We start from the raw sequence: 18,496 nt of genomic DNA on the forward strand, positions 1-18,496 counted from the left end.
TACCAATGGTAAAATCAATATTTCAGTGTTGAAACATGACTGTGGTCAAGAATGGGACAGGCTATTAAATGTTTGCAACTTCCTAGATACTTTTCTTTTTTAAAGGGTGATATGTTATTTATAATTTCTCTTAGCATTATTTTAATGTGATTTAAGTGAAACATAAATATGGTGACTTAAATGTCAACTATACTGAAGCACAAAATTTTATAATTAAGTGCCATTTTTCTCTCCAAGAGTTTAATTTTAATGCTTTCAGATACTAAGAAATAAAAACTTCCATAAACACTAAAGTACAGTGGAAAAACTAAATAGTGAAACATATTTTTACTTAATGCAGATTCTCTAATATTCCCAAATTTATTAAAAGCAGGCCTTATACAAAGGATACTTGAGAATTTATTCCAAACATATTCTAAACAATTAAAAAATATTTTGATTTGATAAAGCAGATGATTTCTCTCATCCTAAATTTGGGAGCAGCTCTTAACTTCTACACTTTTCAAACTAGTCCAGACTAAAATCAAAAAGGCAATACTAACAGTCTATTTGTAGATGATACAATAACTTTTTTGTTAATTTTAATCTTTCTTAAGAAATGAAGAACATGAGGATATAACCTACTAATAAATGTAACTGTAAAATTTTATCATACTGTTGTTGACTGCCTATCTCATCATTTGTGACAAAAGATTCTTTCATATGGAAGATTACTCCATTCATGCCGAGGTAATTTGGTTCCATGAAAGAGTATGGCACACAGATGTAACTATAGTAACTGTATACTTGTGAAAGCAGAAAAAAAAAAACAAAAACAAAAACAAAAAACAAAGATCATCTTGATTTAATTGCAACTATACTTTTTGCTTAATTAATTTTAAAAAGAAATGTCTTAGGGCAGGTGATTGGCCTTGTGGTTAAGACACCTGTTAGGATACTTGCATCCCACATCAAAGCTCCTCAGTTTCATTCCTGGCTCAAGTTTCCTGCTAATGCAGACCCTGGAAGGCAGCACTGATAGTTCAAATAGTTGGGCTCCTGCCACTCTTACGAAAGACCTAGGTTGAGCTCCTGGCTACTGTCTTGGGCTGGGCCCAGCCTAGAACATTATAGGAATTTGGGGAGCAGACCAGTGGATGAAGCTCTTTATCTGTCTCACAGATAAATAAAAAATTTTTAAAAGAAGAAATGTTTTAAGATTTGTGAGAAAAACCTTAGAACTAATCTAGATTGTTTCTCTTTTGAGTTTAGCTGAAAATCTATAGCTAGCACATGAAAACCTGATGTATACCCTATGCATTCTATCTTTCCAATGGAAAAATGTGTTTCAAAAGCCAAGTGTCAGCCTAGAGTATACTGATTCAAAGCTACCTGAATGAACTGGTTTATAAGAAAAATGATGATAGAAATGTATAGGTATGGCACCATCGAAAGGCACTAATACTTTTGGAAAGTACTAATTTGAATTTCCACTTTTAAACAACTTCACGGAAAATCAAAAAAGTAATGCTATAGTTTATTAACACATATATTGGTCCTTCAATTTGGAAGCTATGCATCTAAGAAAGCATCAAATTCCTTTACAGACTCACACAAGTTAGTCAGGCTTGAAAATCAGTTTGACACGGTTGTCTGAGGAAAGCAGTGCCTGGACAGTTGGTTGCTCCAAACCCCTACATACAGTATTTGGTTAAGGGTGGAGGGGTCTGTCAATAAATCAAAATGTTTGTGAGAAACTGCACATTACAATTGCAAAAACAATGTTACAGAAATATATTTCAGTTGCTCAAGCCATATAGTCAACCAGCATATATAATGATTTTTCAAACAGGTGTGGATTTTGGCCTGGGTGCAATTTCCAGCATGTGTTCTGGTCGACTATGAAAGTTCATGGACGGCTCAAGCAAAGGACTTTAAAGGCCCCTCAAGATTTTAAATGCATTTCACTATTCATTAGTTAGATTACCTTTCAAATTTCCACTTTTACCAGGATCACACAAGTACATCACTTAAATGTGTCATATTAAAACGAGATACTGTGAAACCATTAAAAATTTAAGAGGGGAAATTCTAAAAAAAGTCAACATACACTTTTTTCCTCCTCACCTTTTTCAGGATGTTCTGGCTCTGGCTGATTACTACTGCTGGAACTCACACTTGCATCAAAGCCTGCTGGTGAGCTATTGCCCTCAGACTGCAGGTCCTGGAGCTCCCCTGCAACGCTGTCCACCTCAATTGTGCTATCGGTTTCACTCTTGATACTTCGAGCCTCTTCTTGGTTTGGAGCTAGGGGTTCTGATACTGTCACAGAGGACTGCTGCTGACTGGCTTCTGTGACTGTGACTGAGGAAGGCGATTCGGGCGTAGTAGGAGGGGTATTTAACACTGAATTACTACCACTGCTTGGAAACTCAGCTTTTCTGTCATTGACCTCTGCTGTTTTTTCTTCAATGGGTTTACTATCAACATTGACTGGTGGTGGTTTTTCTGACTCTACATTGGGTGAACAACTCTCCTCTTCAGCCACAGTCTGCAGTAACTCCTCTGTTGCCCCTTCCTCTGGGGCAGGATGGGGTGGGGAAGCGGCAGCCTCAGTATCCGAGTCAGAAAAAAGCTCCTTCAGCGTTTTTTTAGGCCACTGTCCCTGAATACTCGACCACACATCTTTTCGATCTTTAGCCCTGCTGTTCTGAAGTCTTTCATCAGAGTTATTTAAAAGTTTTATCCTTTTTTCTGCCACTTCTGAAAATCCTGAATAGAATCCAGTTGTCCGTAGAGATTTTCTTTTATCCTCCAAACCATTGTATTTCTTGGTTGGTGTCATCTTTGCTTTTGATTTTTCTTCTTCATCTTCATCTGAAGAGCTGTTGCTACTATTTTCTATGCAAAGTGATTCTTTGCCCTTGGTCTTCTCTTCCTTTTTGCTAGGTGATCCAGTTTTTAAACATTCCTCTGTATTGCAAAATCTTCTTTTACCACGTTTTATTTGTGGCTTTGAAGATTTGTCCATTGTGTCCTTCTTGACTTCTTTTCTCTTTTTTGTGACATCATCTTCTTCATAATCAGTATCTTCAGATAATCCTTCCACATCTTTTCTTAGTCTTTCTGGAGATTTTGATGCTGGTTTACATATTACCAAATCCGTGTGAACTTTGTTTTCTTCCAGCAGAGATGAACTGTTCTGCTCCTCTTTTGAAATAAGTTCAATTCTGGTGTGGGTCAAATGGTCAATTTTAGATTCTTCTTTGCCATTATTATCTATATCCTCAGTACTTCTCTCATCTTCTTGCTCACTGTCCTCAGCAGAACTTTCAGAAGCTAGAAAACAAAAGGAAAAAATGGTAAGAAAAGAACTCTAATAATATCTTCTTTTTTCTTAACACAAGTCACATACAAAGAATCAGGAAATGGAAGAGTTCTGGACTTCAGAGAATCAACACTGGAACAAACAAAAAAAACCTGAACAATGCCCATAAAATACTGAAGAAAAATCTCCAATCCAGCTACTATGAGTTAAATATCCCTTCTGAAAACACACTGAAATTTAGCTGTGATTATAACAGTATTGGGAGAAGAGACCTTTAAGAGGTGGTTAGATCATGGGGGCTCATCATCTTGGGGATGGTTAGTTACAGAGGGAGCAGCTTTGCTGTAAAAGTGAACTGGCTCTTAAGCATTTACTCTTGCCCCTGCCCTCCCTCATGGGCTCACACAGCAATCTTGCTTGCCCTCCATCATGTTCTGATGCTGGATGAACAGTCTTCACCAGATGCTGACAACTTGGTATTTTTGGACTTTTCAGCCTTCAGAAACGTGAGAACTAAATATATTTTCTTTATAAATTACCCAGTCTGCAGGGCTGGTGTTGTAGTGCAGTGGGTAAAGCCACTGTCTGTATCCCATATGGGTTCCAGTTTGTGTCCTGGCTGCTCTACTTCCAATCCAGCTTCCTGCTAATGGCCTGGGGAAAAAAAGCGGAAAATGGCCCAAGTGTTTGGCCCTCTGCCACCCACGTGGGAGATCAGGAAGAAGCTCCTGGCTCCTGGCTTTGGTCTGGTCCAGCCATGGCTATTGCAGCCACCTGGTAGTAAACGAATAGATCAAAGATCTCTCTTTCTATCTTCCCTCTGTCTATAATTCTGCCTTTCAAATAAAAAAGCTTTAAAAAAAAATTACCCAGTCTGTGATATTGTTATAGCAAAAAATAAAGGACTAAGACACCCAGCCACCATAAATATGGTGATGCTGGCACTGCAGGCAGTGGCTTTAACCGCTACACCACAGCGCCAGCAGCTAAAATGCATTCTTCATATCTCCCTCCCTCCCTGCCTCCCTCTCTCTCTCTCTCTCTTGCTTTGACTATGTGATAATGAAATTCCAGCTCTCCCTGCCATGCTTTATATGCTGCTACCTGGATCACTGACATATTTTTATCCAGCAGAAACATTCTGACCTACTTCTAAAAGAAAGAGGTAGGGGCAGCCTTGTGGCATAGTGGGTTAAACTGACGCCTATGACTTGAGTATCCCATATGGGTGCCACCTTGAGTCCCAGCTGGTCCATTTCCTATACAGCTCCCTAATAATGGGCCTGAGAAAGTAGCTAAAGATAGCCCAAGACTCTGGGCCCCCAAATCTCTGTGGGAGACCTGGATGAAGCCTCTGGCTCCTGGCTTCAGCCTAACCCAGCCCCAGCTGTTGCTGCCACTTGGGGAGTGAACCAGCAGATGGAAGATTCTCTCTGTCTTTCCCTCTTGCTCTGTAATTCTGCCTTTCAAATAAAATATTTAGCAAAAAATACATAAATAACAAACCATAGTAATCCTAAAATGAGAAAACACAAAGTACCCTACTACATCCCTTGAGCATACACCTGTTGGTCATCCATTACAACTAATCTAACTAGGGTGAGCCTCTAGAACTTTCTGCAAACTTGTGTATGACCTGGTCTCACTAAATTCCCAGAAGGGGCTTTTAAACTCCCAGAGAAGCTGAATGTGAAATCAGATTATGACCTAGAATCTCTATTCAGATAGTGTTCTGAGGAAGCTTACTTAAAAGCTTTCTTTCAAAGCTAGGGTGTATATTTGCTGCTCAATTTTTAAAAACTGAACAATATCCTCTTTAATAATAATAAACACAGACAATCCAACTGTGAAGAAAAATACAACAATGATTACACAAGTCAGGATAGTAATTACTTCTGGGAGGAGACACAGTGAATACTTTCAAGCAATTGTTGAGGATACTTCAGAAATTTACAGAAAAATAAAAGTATGATTCTATTTAGTTATAAAATAATACTTTAAATCCATATATGCACTTTCACATATTATGGAAAATAATTTTGTACCAAAATAAACTCATTTTTTTATTTCATTTTTCCATGAAGTTATTGAAGTATCCTTGTATTCGTTCACTGTTTTAGAGAATTATTAGTATCTATTTTACTATTGTTGATTAAATTACACATTTTTTTTCCCGTGCGCTATTTTTTTCTGTTAAATGCATTAGAAACCTCTATAAAATTGACTCTACTCTAGAAAACTGTAGTGTTCGTTTATCTAGTAAGTTCATGCACATATTCAACTAAAATAAGAGGGCAATCATGTGACACAGCAGTTAAGTTACCACTTGGGAAGACTGCATCCCACATCAGAGTGCTTGGTTCAACTTTGGACTATTCCGCTTCCAATTCAATTTCCAGCTAATGCACACTCTAGGGGACAGCAGATGATGGCTCACGTAATTGGATCCCTGAAGTACTACACAGGAGATGAGGATGGAACACTAGGCTCCTCAGGCATTTGGGGAGTGAACTAACAGATGGGACAATCTCTCTTGATCTGTCTCTCTGTCCATATCTCAAGTAAAATGAAAATGCATAAACTCTAACAACATTAAATAAAAGACAAAAACCAATTCCTGTTACATTTAAAACAAGTAAGAATCACATTATTAAGTTATGAGGAATATAAACTATATTTATGTAGATATATTATTTTATTGCATCTCATAGATATATTCTTTTACTCATGGAGATATATTCTTCTACTTCATTTCATAGATAAGATTTCTGCCTTTTCCCTATCAGATTTAATGAATTTCTCCCTCCAGTACTTATTGTTTTTTTGTTTCATACCTACTAGGCAATAATGTCACCATAAAAGAGACCATAATAGATGTAATCAAAATAATCAAAGTATATTATTTTTCATAAAACACTATAGTTTTACAGTTTGATAACAAAGTATTATTTAAAAAAAAAAATTTCAGCAAGAGAGATAGAATGAAAGAAATCTTCCATCTCTTTTACTACTCAAATGCCATAACAGTCAGAAATGGACTAGGCCAACACCAGGACCCAGGAACTCAATATAGATCACTTATGTGGGTGGCAAGTACCCAAGTACTTGAGCCATCACTTACTGCCTCCCAGGGTATGTATTAGCAGGAAGTGATAGCAGAAAAGAAGGAGGTAGGATACAAAATAGATGCTCTAATAAAGAATGTGGGCATCCCAAGAGGCAACTTAACCACCATGTCAAACAGCTGCCATATATGGTGTCAGAAAGAAAATAACAGGGGCTAATGTTGTGGCAAAGCAGGTTAAGCCACTGCTTGTAACACTGAAACCCCATATCAGAGTTTTGGTTCAAAAAGAAGTGAAGGATGGCCCAAATATTTGGGTCCACATCACCAGGTAGAGTTCCTAGATTTTGGCTTTGGCTTGGACCAGTCCTGGCCATTACAGACATTTGGGAAGTGAACTACCAGTTGAAAGTCCAGCCCTAATTGTGCCCGCCATTTGAGGAGTGAACCAGCAGATGGAAAACCTCTCTCTGTAACTCTGCCTTTCAAATAAATATAATAAACAAAACAAAAAAAATGAAATACTTGCATGCAGCAAGATGTTTATGTTTACCTTGAAGTCCATTAAGGATAGATGTAATCTCTATGGATTTAATATGAGCTGTATCAGAATTTTTAGCATCAGTAAGATCCAGTTTGGATACCATTTCAGGAGATGGATTTGTCTGAAATGGAGGTTTTGACAAGCGCCGAAGTTTACAGTTTTTAGGAGAATATTTTTCATCTTTGTCTTTTTCTTTGTCTAGTTTATTCTAGGTTCAGAAAGAAAAAATATTTTGTGTTAGCCATAATCTATCAAGAGACATTTATTAGTAACAATGTTAACACCCATTTTTATTCAAACTAATAAGAATATTGTTAAACATCTAACATAAAAACAAAGAATATAAAAAGTGCCTCAAAAGTATTAAATAAAATGCTGTGAGATGAGGAAGAAGGTTTTATATTTACTATAATTTTAATACTGAGAATCAAATTTCCAATAAGCAATTGAGGCTAGTTAATTGGTGTTTATTATATAAATTCTTCAAAATTAAATTGCAATAGGTTTGAACATTACCTGAAAAAAAAAAAAAAGAAAAAAACCACAATCTCACATTGCTTGTTTAAAAACTTTTAAAATGTTCTTTATAGATTGTGAGTTGAGAATGACAATATTCCACATACAAATTGAGTATTCTTAATAAGAAATCTGTAATAATTGGAAGACTTCAAATTAAGACTGCTCAAGCAGTGAAGTTGAGGAAGATATTCCAAAATCAAAAACAAAACAAAACAAAAAATACAATAATCTGAAACACTCTGGACCCAAACATTACCCATAAGGGATACCCAATTTGCCCTTTCCTTCTACTGACAGCCGGCAAAACTCTGTAAAAAAATGATCACTTGGCCAGCGCTGTGGCTTAGTAGTCTAAACCTCTGCACTGGCATCCCACATGGACACCGGTTCAAGTGTCGGCTGCTGTGCTTCCAATCTAGCTCCCTGCTGATGGCCTAAGAAACCAGTGGAAAATGGCCCAAGTGCTTGGGCTCTTGAACCCATGTGAGAGACCCAGAAAAAGCTCCTGGCTCCTGACTCCAGTTAGGCCCAGCTCTGGCCATTGTGGCTATTTGATGGGTGAACCAGTGGATGGAAGACCTCTCACTCTTGTCTCCCCCTCCCTCTTTCTCTGTAACTCTGCCTCTCAAATAAAAAATAAATGTTAAAAAATAAAAGAAAGAAAGAAAAGAAAAGAAATGACCACTTAAGTAAGGGAGAAAAGCTTTACTATTTTGGGCCAGCCACTTGGGTCTGTATCATTTAGCAAAACTATAAAAAGCTCCTCACTTTGAATATGAGGAATGGAATTTCAGAACAACTATTAAGTACCTCAACAACATATACCATCCAAAGTATTTTTAAAAAGCCAGTAAGATAAATAATACTCTAAAATCTAATTAATGCTCTACTTTTGAATCAAACATTTAGAAAGATATGATCTTTGAACAAAAGCAATTCTATCGTACATAAATAACATTAGATTTATGTAGGGTATGATTAATAAGGTCTTGGGAACATATTTGAAGCCAGTGCCTATAGTCAGTTAAAGATGAAGACACAAAAAAGAATTGCCAGATAGGCTCTTCTCTGCCTTCAGATATCTCCTTTTCTTCCATGGAATACTTTACAGCTATTACAATACCCATGTCTCTTAATCACACTTCTTTGTGGCTCCTAGGTGGGGACAAAGAGACATGAAAAGGTTGAAATGAAGAAGTGCAATCTGCTTGGGTGGTTTTATAAAATGCTGAGATTGAAAAAGTCTCAAAGATCATTTAGTACTGGTTCTAAAATGTTTTTATACATGGGGCTGGCACTGTAGCATAGTGGGTAAAGCTGCTGCCTGTAGTGCCAGCATCCCATATGGGTGCCAGTTTGAATCCCAGCTGCTCTACTTCTGATCTAGCTCCCTGCTAATGTGCCTGGGAAAGCAGTGGAAGTGCTTAGGCCCCTGTACCCATGTGAGAGATCCAGAAGCAGCTCAGGGCTTCTGGCTTTGGATCAGCCCAGCTCCAGCTACTGTGGCCATTTGGTCTCTCTCTCTCTCTCTCTCTCTGCCTCTCTGTAATTCTGCCTTTCAGATAAATCAATCAATAAATATTTTTTAAAATGCTTTATACAGCCTGACAAAAATAAGTACACTAAAATCTAACATTCAATAAAATTGACATTTCAAGTGAGTGTAACACTAAGAATAATACTAAGGCACATATTATTTAACTGCATCATATTGGAGTAAAAGTTCATACCTTTATTTTCTTCCGATGTTTTATTTTTGGCACATTTTTATCAGCAGGTCTTACTATTTTATCTGCTTTAATCCATTCATCATATCTAAAATGAAAAGAAATTAATTTATTTTTGTACAACACATACCACAGAAGCAACTATGCTACATTAAAAAGAAACTCATATACAGAATCATAACATTTTAGAACTGAAAAGGACCTTGGAGATCATTTAGTTCAACTTTCTGGTTTGGTGAATAAGCTCTCAAGGCCTACTGACAGATCAAACGATGTGCTCAAGGATATGCTAGCACCTGGCTGAGCCAAGCCTAGAAAGCAAGGTTTCTTGACTTCTTCACTAGTTACTCCTTATTCTGCCTTATCAAAGAGAAACCAAATATACACAATAAATACTAAGATAAACAATATTTCCTACATGATTTTTCCCCTTTGTTTTGTTTTGTTCTTAAGCAGGAAGTATGCTTTTTTCCCCCCTACACATGTCAGGAAGCTAAGGTAATATGCCATAGTTTGAAATGGCATTGTGTAATAAGAAAAGCCTCTTGTTATAACTTATGGACAATGCAAAATCATCTAAAAAATACCTGCTTACAAAATACTAAAAAAAGTTATCTGCCAAGTTGTTCAGTATTTATATAAGATTTATTTATTTTGAAGGCAGAATTAGAGAGAGAGGAAGAGAGAAAGGGATCTTCCATCTACTGATTCATTCCCCAAATGGTCCCAACAGCCAGAGCTGGGCCAAGCCAAATTTGGCCAGCAGCCAGGAACTCCATCCGGTCTCCCACATGGGTGGGCCATTTTCAGCTGCTTTCCTAGGTGCATTATCAGGGAGCTGTATCATTAGTGGAGCAGTCAGGACTCAAACCTACACTCATATGGCATGCTGGTCTAACAGGCAGGGGCTTGACACTCTGTGCTCCAATGCCAGTACTAGTTTTTCAGTATTCTGATGTTTCCTACATAAACAGTCAGCTGAGAATTGCAAGAACTGTGATGGCCACTCAATTCAGTGATGACAGCTTTGATGATTTAAAATGAATAAATTACTGTTGAGTGCAATAAAACTATGGATTTTGAACAAAAAAGAATGATGGTTTATTTTTAGAAAAATTGACCTATAAGAAACAATTTAACAGTCATTGTCTGTTGTTGTTTCAAATTACATATGTTTGTTGTGAAAAACAGAGAACTCACTGACATTTTTGAATTTAGAACATGAATACCTGAATATGAACTTCTAAATTAAAATGCCCTCTAAACTGGAGGCATTAAGTGAAGTAAGACAGATCCCAAATCAAAAAGTAAAGGACTTGAGTCATTACTTGACTAATAAATTATATTTTCACCCTAGCGTATGCCTGGAAAAGTATCTGTGGCAATTCTCAAGCAAAGTTAAACTGCTGGTGCAAACTACAGGCTGCAGTAAAGCTGAGGTTTTGTTGTGGTTATTGACTACAAGTTACTGAGGCCCACAATGAGAATAAAACAGAACAGGGGAAGGAATGAAATGAGTGCCAGGAAAGTCTTAACGTAATTGCTTCTCAGTAGTTATATGGCTCTGATCAAGCCAATCAACAACTAGCTTAATTTATTTCTATACAAAATAAGAGTGAGTCAAAAACAAAATAAGATTCATACCCACATGAAAATTAGAATAGTTTCTTACTATTCTTTACTAAAGACTGTTAATGTAGCTAGTTTTATATCAGATATTCTTATTACCAATGAGAAAAAAAATCCTACTCATGAGTTTAGACATGAATTATATATGTATATATATTTTAAAGATTTATTTATTTATTTATTTGAAAGGCAGAGTTATAGAGACAGAGAGAGATCTTCCATCTGCTGGTTCACTTCCCAGATGGCTCCACAACTAGGGCTAGGCCAGGCCAAAGTCAGGAGCTAGGAGCTTCTTCCAGGTCCGCCATGTGGGTAGCAGGGACCCAAGCACTTGGGCCATCCCATCTTCTACTGTTATCCCAGGCACATTAGCAGGGAGCTGGATTGGAAATGGAGCAGCTGGGACTCATACTGGCACCCATACGGGAATGCGAGCATTGAAGGCAGCGGCTTAATCTGTTATGCCACAACATGGATCCCATGAATTATATTTTGAATAAGGTAAAATAGGAGCTTTCAGTTTAAGAACATCACCAAGATACTATGCATCTATATAGTTTATACAGAGTACCAAAAATATCAAACAAGGGAAAGCAGTTACTATCACATGGATATTATGTTCAAAGATAGAGTAAGATTTCTTTATTACTCAGAAACAATATATGTGGCTTAATTCTCTTAGGGGTTGGCACTGTGGCACAAGGAGTTAAGATGCCACTTTCAATACCAGCATCCTCTATCAGCATTGCCAATTCAAATCCTGGCTGCTTTGCTTCAGATCAGACTCCCTGTGAATGCACCTGGGAGAGCAGCAGAAGATGGCCCAAGTAGTTGGGCTCCTGCCAGGCATGTGGGAGACCCAGATGGAATTCCTGAGTTCTGGTTTTGGCCTGGCTCAGCCCTGACTCTTGTGGCCATTTGGGGAGTTAACCAGCGGATGGAGGAGAATTCTCTGTTTCTCCCTCTCTCTCTGTTATTGTGCCTTTCAAACAAATAAATAAATATTTTTAAAAAATTCTTAGGAACAAGTTTCTTGGATGGCATAAATGCACAAATAACAAAAGAATGGATGTTCAGTAGGGTATACAGACTGGGGCCCAGTGCCTGATCTCTATAGTAATAGATACCATATGTTCATCATTTTCTCCTCTACCCAATTATAAAGTAAGCATGATGTGAGAGCACTAGATGTTGACAAATATAAGTAGTCAGCTTTGTTTAAATATGAAAAGTATGTTAGATCAGGAAGATTCCTAGAAAAAGGCAAATTCTGGGATCAGAAGAGTATTTAAAGAGTAGTAATTAAACAATACGGCCTTATTATTCTGGAAAACAATTTTGTTTTAAAATTCTCATTGAATATTCTATATGGTTTTAAGAAATTCCTTGAAAAATTCCCTAGTTACATTTTTTGCTGGAGTAACATGGCTCTATAGATATTAGCTAATTTGATCCTTATATTATTTTTGCTTTCTATTCTACTTTTCAGAGCTTTTCTTCATTTTTTAAAATCCCTTGTTCTAATACTAATTTTTTGGATTTTTCCTAATTTATACTCTCAGTATAAAATGTACTAAAACAATTTTTTTTTATCATTCTAACTAATAGATTTATGAACCACAACATGCCTTACAAACCTATCAATGAATTTATTTCATATATTAGGGAACTCTTAACAATGGAAGTGAATTAACTTGCATTATAGGCTTGCCTAAAATCAGGATGTGGAATATTAGAGAACAAGAAATGAACTGCCTGTTGAAACAGCGTAATATTAGAATTATTGGCAGACATGTATTTCAGTTTAATGAGGTGCCTGATCAATCTTACAAGAGAAACAAAACATGGTCAGAGGAAAAAAATGTTAGCTATAACTTCACTGTATTTCAAAATTAGGAAATGTTCCTTTCTTTTAGGTAATTACCCATTTGAGTACTACACAAGTGTTCTTTCTGTTTTCTTTACAGAATACTTGAGAACCAAAAAAATGAATACATACTGGGCAAAAATAAATCATGCCCCTCAAAACCAACATTTCCACAGACATTAAAATTTTCTAAGAGAAGGACTAGTATTATTACCAGTGCAAATTAATTTAAAATAAACAATATTAGTGGGTCAAGAGTTTTAATTCCCAAGGCTAGCAACTGGAACAATAGTTAAGCCACAAGCTGAGATACCCCGCTGAGATACCCCAGTATCATACTGGTACGCCTAGAATCAAGTCCTACCGCCACTTCTGATTCTAGTGGCTTCCTGCTATTGCACATCCTGTGAGGCTGCAGCAGATGCCTCAGATACCTGAGTCTCTGCCACCTATGTGAGAGACTCAGATTTGAGTTCTGAGGTCCTAGCTGCATCCTGGCCCAGCTGAGGTTTGGGGAGAGAACCAGTGGATGAACGCTGTTTTCTTTCTCTCTCTTTCTCTGCCTTTAGAATTGAATTAAAAAATTTTTAAAGAATTTCTAATTCTCTATCAGATACCAAAAATAAAGACATGGGGACTACAACAAAAAGTTGTAGCTGATTCTATTTATTCTACATAAATTTAGGCTTTTTATATGGTCTACTTAACATATAATAAAAAGAAACTCTAACATATTCACTGTAGGCCAACTAACTTAGCTCAATTTCAAATGTTTTGAACACCATAAAAATTGAAATTACTGGAAAAGCAGCAGCATATAACAGAAAATTACAACTAACAGAATACCACAAAGTATTTTTCAATTCCTTCTTGGGGTATCATTTCAAAATATCAGTTTGCTCCTCAGGGTACTTTCTTAAGGAATACAAGAACCTTAATTAAGTCATAATATTTTTTTAAATGTTTTAAGTTTGTTCCTTAGATACCCCAAATACATGTACACCCTGTCCTTCTCTTAGCTGTCTTGGTCATTGTTGTACATACAAGGGCTCTCCAATATCCTTACTCTGTTTTAAGTATCACATAGTAAACCAAGACATTGGAGTACACATTCTGATACAGTCTTTCTACTGCATAGGAAGAACACTATTATTTTAACAGTAATTATGGGAAACAAGTCTTTACAGAAACCACCTTATTGTTGAATAACCACGTTTCTCTCCATGCATATCAGCCTGTTACAGTGAGCTATCATGTTAGAGATAATACAGTTGTAGAAGAGACGTTTAACGTAAGTGGTTGGCCTGCAAACAAATTAAACATCTAGCAACTTTACATTCAAGCCACAGAGCTTCATGAGAATGTCCTGAAAACGCGAGTAGACTGCATTGTTGATTAAAAACATCCTGCTTTTAACTGGACTTTATAAAATAAGATCAGAAGAGAGTTAACTGGTCTCTTCATGAGAGTAGGAAATGTACTTTGCCAGTGGACAAAGAAGAGGATTGTCAAATTCTTAAAAACAAATATTGAAACAAGCAATAAAAAGTATTACAACAAATATTAAAAGAAAATACTGAGTTAGAAAGTTTAAAACTGGGGGACAGAGTTGCGGCATAGTGGGTAAAGCCGTCAGATGCAATGCCAGCACCCGATACGGGTGCCGTTTCGAGTCTCGGCTGCTCCACTTCCCATCCAGCTCCGTGCTAATGGCCTGGGAAAAGCAGCAGAAGATGGCCCAAGTACTTGGGCCCCTGCCACCCACGTGGGAGACCTGGATGAAGCTTCTGGCTCCTGGCTTCGGCCTGGCTCAGCCCCAGCCATTGCAGCCATTTGGGGAGTGAACAGCGGGTGGAAGATCTCTCTCTTTCTCTGTCTCTCCTTCTCTCTCTGTAACTCTGCCTTTCAAATAAATAAATCTTAAAAAAAAAGAAAAAGAAAATTAAAACTGATTAGCCTATACTTTTTCAACTGAGTTATCAATGAATTATAATTAATGCTATAAATGGAATCTAGAAAAGTATATGATATTCATCTAAAGTACCAAGGAAATTATTTTCAAGGTATACATACAACTTACTTGAGAGTATTTCTATTGAGATCATCTAACAATTAACAGAAAATACATGAAGGAACATATCCATGATTAACTTATTAAACTTCTGAAGGTCTCAGATGCTCCTGATCCTATATAAAATGAAGCAACTGGACCAGATAATTCCTAAAGTGAAATCTTGTATGAGACTCCACAACTACATGTATACATGTGGACATATTTCCTGGACAAATATCTCTTAGGTGTCTTTTTATGAGAGGCTCTATATCTAGCATTGGATATGTAGCAACAAATGCAACAAACACAACCCCTGCCCACAAGGAGCTGACAATTTAACAGAGAAAATGACACTAAACAGTGATTATGAAAGTAACAATACAAACTTGAAATGTTCTAAAAGAAGCCACATATGTATTTGAGTTTTTCAAATGTTAAATTTAAATACTGATACAAAGCTAGAAGAAACCATTCAGAGACCACAGCATGCTTGCTCTCACCAAAGAAAAACATAAGTTCTAAGGTTAAAGCTTTCTGATTTTTTGTTGGATATATTGGCCAATCATCTAAGAAATCATTATGCAATAATAAAAATAGAAAAGAATGTCAACCATATATTCTATAAAATAGTTAGTATGCCCATATCAATTCAGATTATGGCTCTTCTTAAATCAAATTTCAAAGAAACAGTATCAGAATATAATAATATATATCCTGAGGGAATACTCTTAGATATTTTTGCAAATAAAATAAATTACATGCAGAATAAAGATATTTTTAAAATAACTGCATAGCCAAACCAAGCTGACATAATACTTTAAAATTCACTCTGTGAAATACACAGATTTTAAAAAAGACAAAGTCTAAAATCTAATGACTAATCATTAAGATATTAAAATCATCTTTGTTTTCTGCAATAGACTTATTTAATAATTGATGAATACTACATATTTTAAATCCTATCTCTATACCTAAAAATGTTAATGTACGTAACAATCTACTGAGATTTTTAAAATTTCACATCTAAAATAGGAATTCAGACTACGTTAATAATGAAAGAAATTTTCCCCTCCTTAATTAAGAAAATATGAAAAAATATGACCAAAAAATAAGAAAAATACCAAGTCATGATGAAAACAGCACTAGCTATCAATAAGTACAAATTTCATACGCAATTTTACTAATATTTATCTACTATGAATTTTATGTATAATCTCAATTCATACAGATTTTAATTTTATAGAACTATAGCAAGATGTATAAAGAGAACTACTGAACATAATTTCATGCATTTAGTAATGCATCTAAAATATATATAACAAAAAAAGTTTATCACTCAAAAAAATGCCTAAGCATGTTATTAACATTTCGTATTTTCACTTCATACAACAGTGTAAAATCCATATCAAAGAGAAAAGGGCATTCATAGTAATTAACAATATAACAATGATAGAAATATGAATATTATAGCATAGCCATATTTAAGGTGTCTTGACAGAAACAGCTCAACAGAATGGCTTAGTAACTATATCAATAGTTTTTCCTAGGAAATATAACTATTAAATTAAAGTATAGGTCCCTAGGTGGAAGTAACACATAATACTAATAATACATCACAGAACATTTTACCAAGCACATAAAGGCCACTGCAAATCATTAACAACTGTGACACTAATTGTATTTTGTGACACAGATACTAAGTTTTTCTAATGCCCCAAAAGTTTACTTTGTTAATGTATGATAACTGTAGAAAATTAGAACGTGTACATATTTAGACAAAAATATTGATGTACCTGGCAATGTACAAAACTACAAAAAGAAAACACGTCCAAGTTTATGTTGTGCATTAAATGTACCTGTCAATCTACAAAAAACTACTGAATGGAACAAATCCAAGTTTTGTAACAACTAAACTGAATACATATACAAATTTAAGCCTAGAAATGCAATAATTGAATTATTACTAATTTTTCATGAAGGAAACATTTATCTTCACTTGTATCCAAAAACTGTTATTAAGACACCCTCCTGTAAAATAAGTTTATAGATATTTACTTGGAAATTACTGCCCAGTGGCCTTCATCTTACAGGCTTTTCACTTTCTCACTATAAAAATACAGCAATTTCTCAGCATTACCTGGCTTTGTTTTTATCATCACCAGCATAATTATTTCAAAGAATCTTAGTAGAACAGCTTTGTACTCTTTCACCAAGATGCATAAATGCAATGGTACACTCAATGAAAGTATAGCACAAATCAGATTACATAGGAGTGAAAGAAAAATGAAGAACACAGAACATTTTAGAGAAGGAAGGAACAGAGAAATAAGCTGAAAAGTGACACTTAAAATTTTTTAAAATATTCATTTATTTATTTATTTATTTGAAAGGCAGAGTTACAGAGAGAGAGAAGGAAAGACAGAGAGAGTGATATTCTATTCACTGGTTCACTCTCCAAACGGTCGCAACAACCAAGGCTGGGCCAGACCAAAGCTAGGAGCCAGGAACTTCATCTGGATCTCCCATGTGGGCAACAGGAGCCCAAGGAATTGCACCACGTTCTGCTGCTTTTCTCGGGCCATTAGTAGGGAACTAAAAGGGAAGTGAATTAACTGGTACTTGAAGCAGTGCCTATAAGGGATGCCAGCATGGCAGGAGGTAGCTTTACTGGCTACAGCACAACAATGGCCCCTGACACTTAAAAATTTTGAAGGAGACAAAGAGTAAGAAGTTACAGGAAATGACCATTTCCGATCAAATTAATTCCAGTCTCGACTCCATTTTGGATGCTAACTAGGAGATTAGATGTATATGACCCAACAGGTCACAAAAAGAACTATCATATATTATATACAAATATGAACTCAAAATGGATGGAAGACCTAAACACTATAGCCACAAGTATTAAGTTCTTAGAAGAAAGCAAAAGAGAAAAGTCTTCACAGCCCTGAATTTGGCAGTTTTATTGGATTAACACCAAAAGCAAAGACAACAAAGAAATAAATTGGACTTTATCAAAATTAAAAATTTTAAAAATCAAAGGATATCATAGTCAAAAGTTTGAAAAGATAATCTACAGAACTGGAGAAAATATTTGAAAATCATGTATCTGATAAAGCATTAATAGCCAGGATATAGGAAGAATTCCAACAACTGAACAACAAAATAACTCACAAATTACAAAAAAAAATAGTAAATGACTTGAAGAGAACTTTCTCTAAAGAAGAAAAAGTTACATGAAAATATGCTCAACATCACTAGGAAAACATAAATCAAAACCACAGCTATCATTTCACATCTACTATACTGGCTATAACTCAAAAAACTGAAATATGGATAAGTGTTGTTGAAGAGGTAGAGAAATGGGAACTCTAATCAATATTCTCAATGCTGGTGAGAATGTAAAATGGTACAATCTCTGTAGAAAAGCCTGACAGTTCCTCATAAATTGAAACAGCAATGAGTTGAGAAGAGGCTCCAGTGAGAAAGCTAGTCTACATGGTCCCAATCTTCCATTACTCTCCATATCTACACATATCACTTTTCAAAGCTAGTTTTTATTTGGACTTTAATATCTGCCCTACTTTCTGTAGGTTTGTACAGAAACAACGAGAGAAAACAGAACAAAGTGGCACAGTAGAAGGAACTTTCTAGAAAAGGTTTTATTTGCAATGAGAGAAATAACCGTCTAATAGGTGGATGGGAAAGATTGTGAATAGAGCAAGGAAAAGGGCTCATGTTTTTGATTCGGCAAAAAGAAAAGAAATGAAAAGAAAAAGGTGTGGC

The 18,496-nt window shown here is 35.8% G+C and overlaps 1 protein-coding gene across 9 annotated transcripts in view; it reads right to left on the reverse strand.

The window, feature by feature from the left end:
* Positions 1 to 18,496, reverse strand: part of ARID4B (AT-rich interaction domain 4B) — a 154,737-nt gene that overhangs the window by 14,387 nt on the left and 121,854 nt on the right. For 8 of the 9 annotated variants that reach the window (XM_051820724.2, XM_070055537.1, XM_017347727.3 and 5 more), the window contains 3 exons: positions 9,165 to 9,249; positions 6,925 to 7,123; positions 2,107 to 3,318 (listed from right to left, as the gene is read on the reverse strand). In XM_051820724.2, coding sequence (XP_051676684.2) covers positions 2,107 to 3,318; positions 6,925 to 7,123; positions 9,165 to 9,249 — 1,496 coding nt within the window. Of the gene's footprint in view, positions 1 to 1,592; positions 1,707 to 2,106; positions 3,319 to 6,924; positions 7,124 to 9,164; positions 9,250 to 18,496 lie in introns of all 9 variants that reach the window. The other variant, XR_011381511.1, reaches the window with a different exon arrangement.

This window comes from Oryctolagus cuniculus, chromosome 13, assembly GCF_964237555.1.
Source record: "Oryctolagus cuniculus chromosome 13, mOryCun1.1, whole genome shotgun sequence".
NCBI classification, from domain to species: Eukaryota; Metazoa; Chordata; class Mammalia; order Lagomorpha; family Leporidae; genus Oryctolagus; species Oryctolagus cuniculus.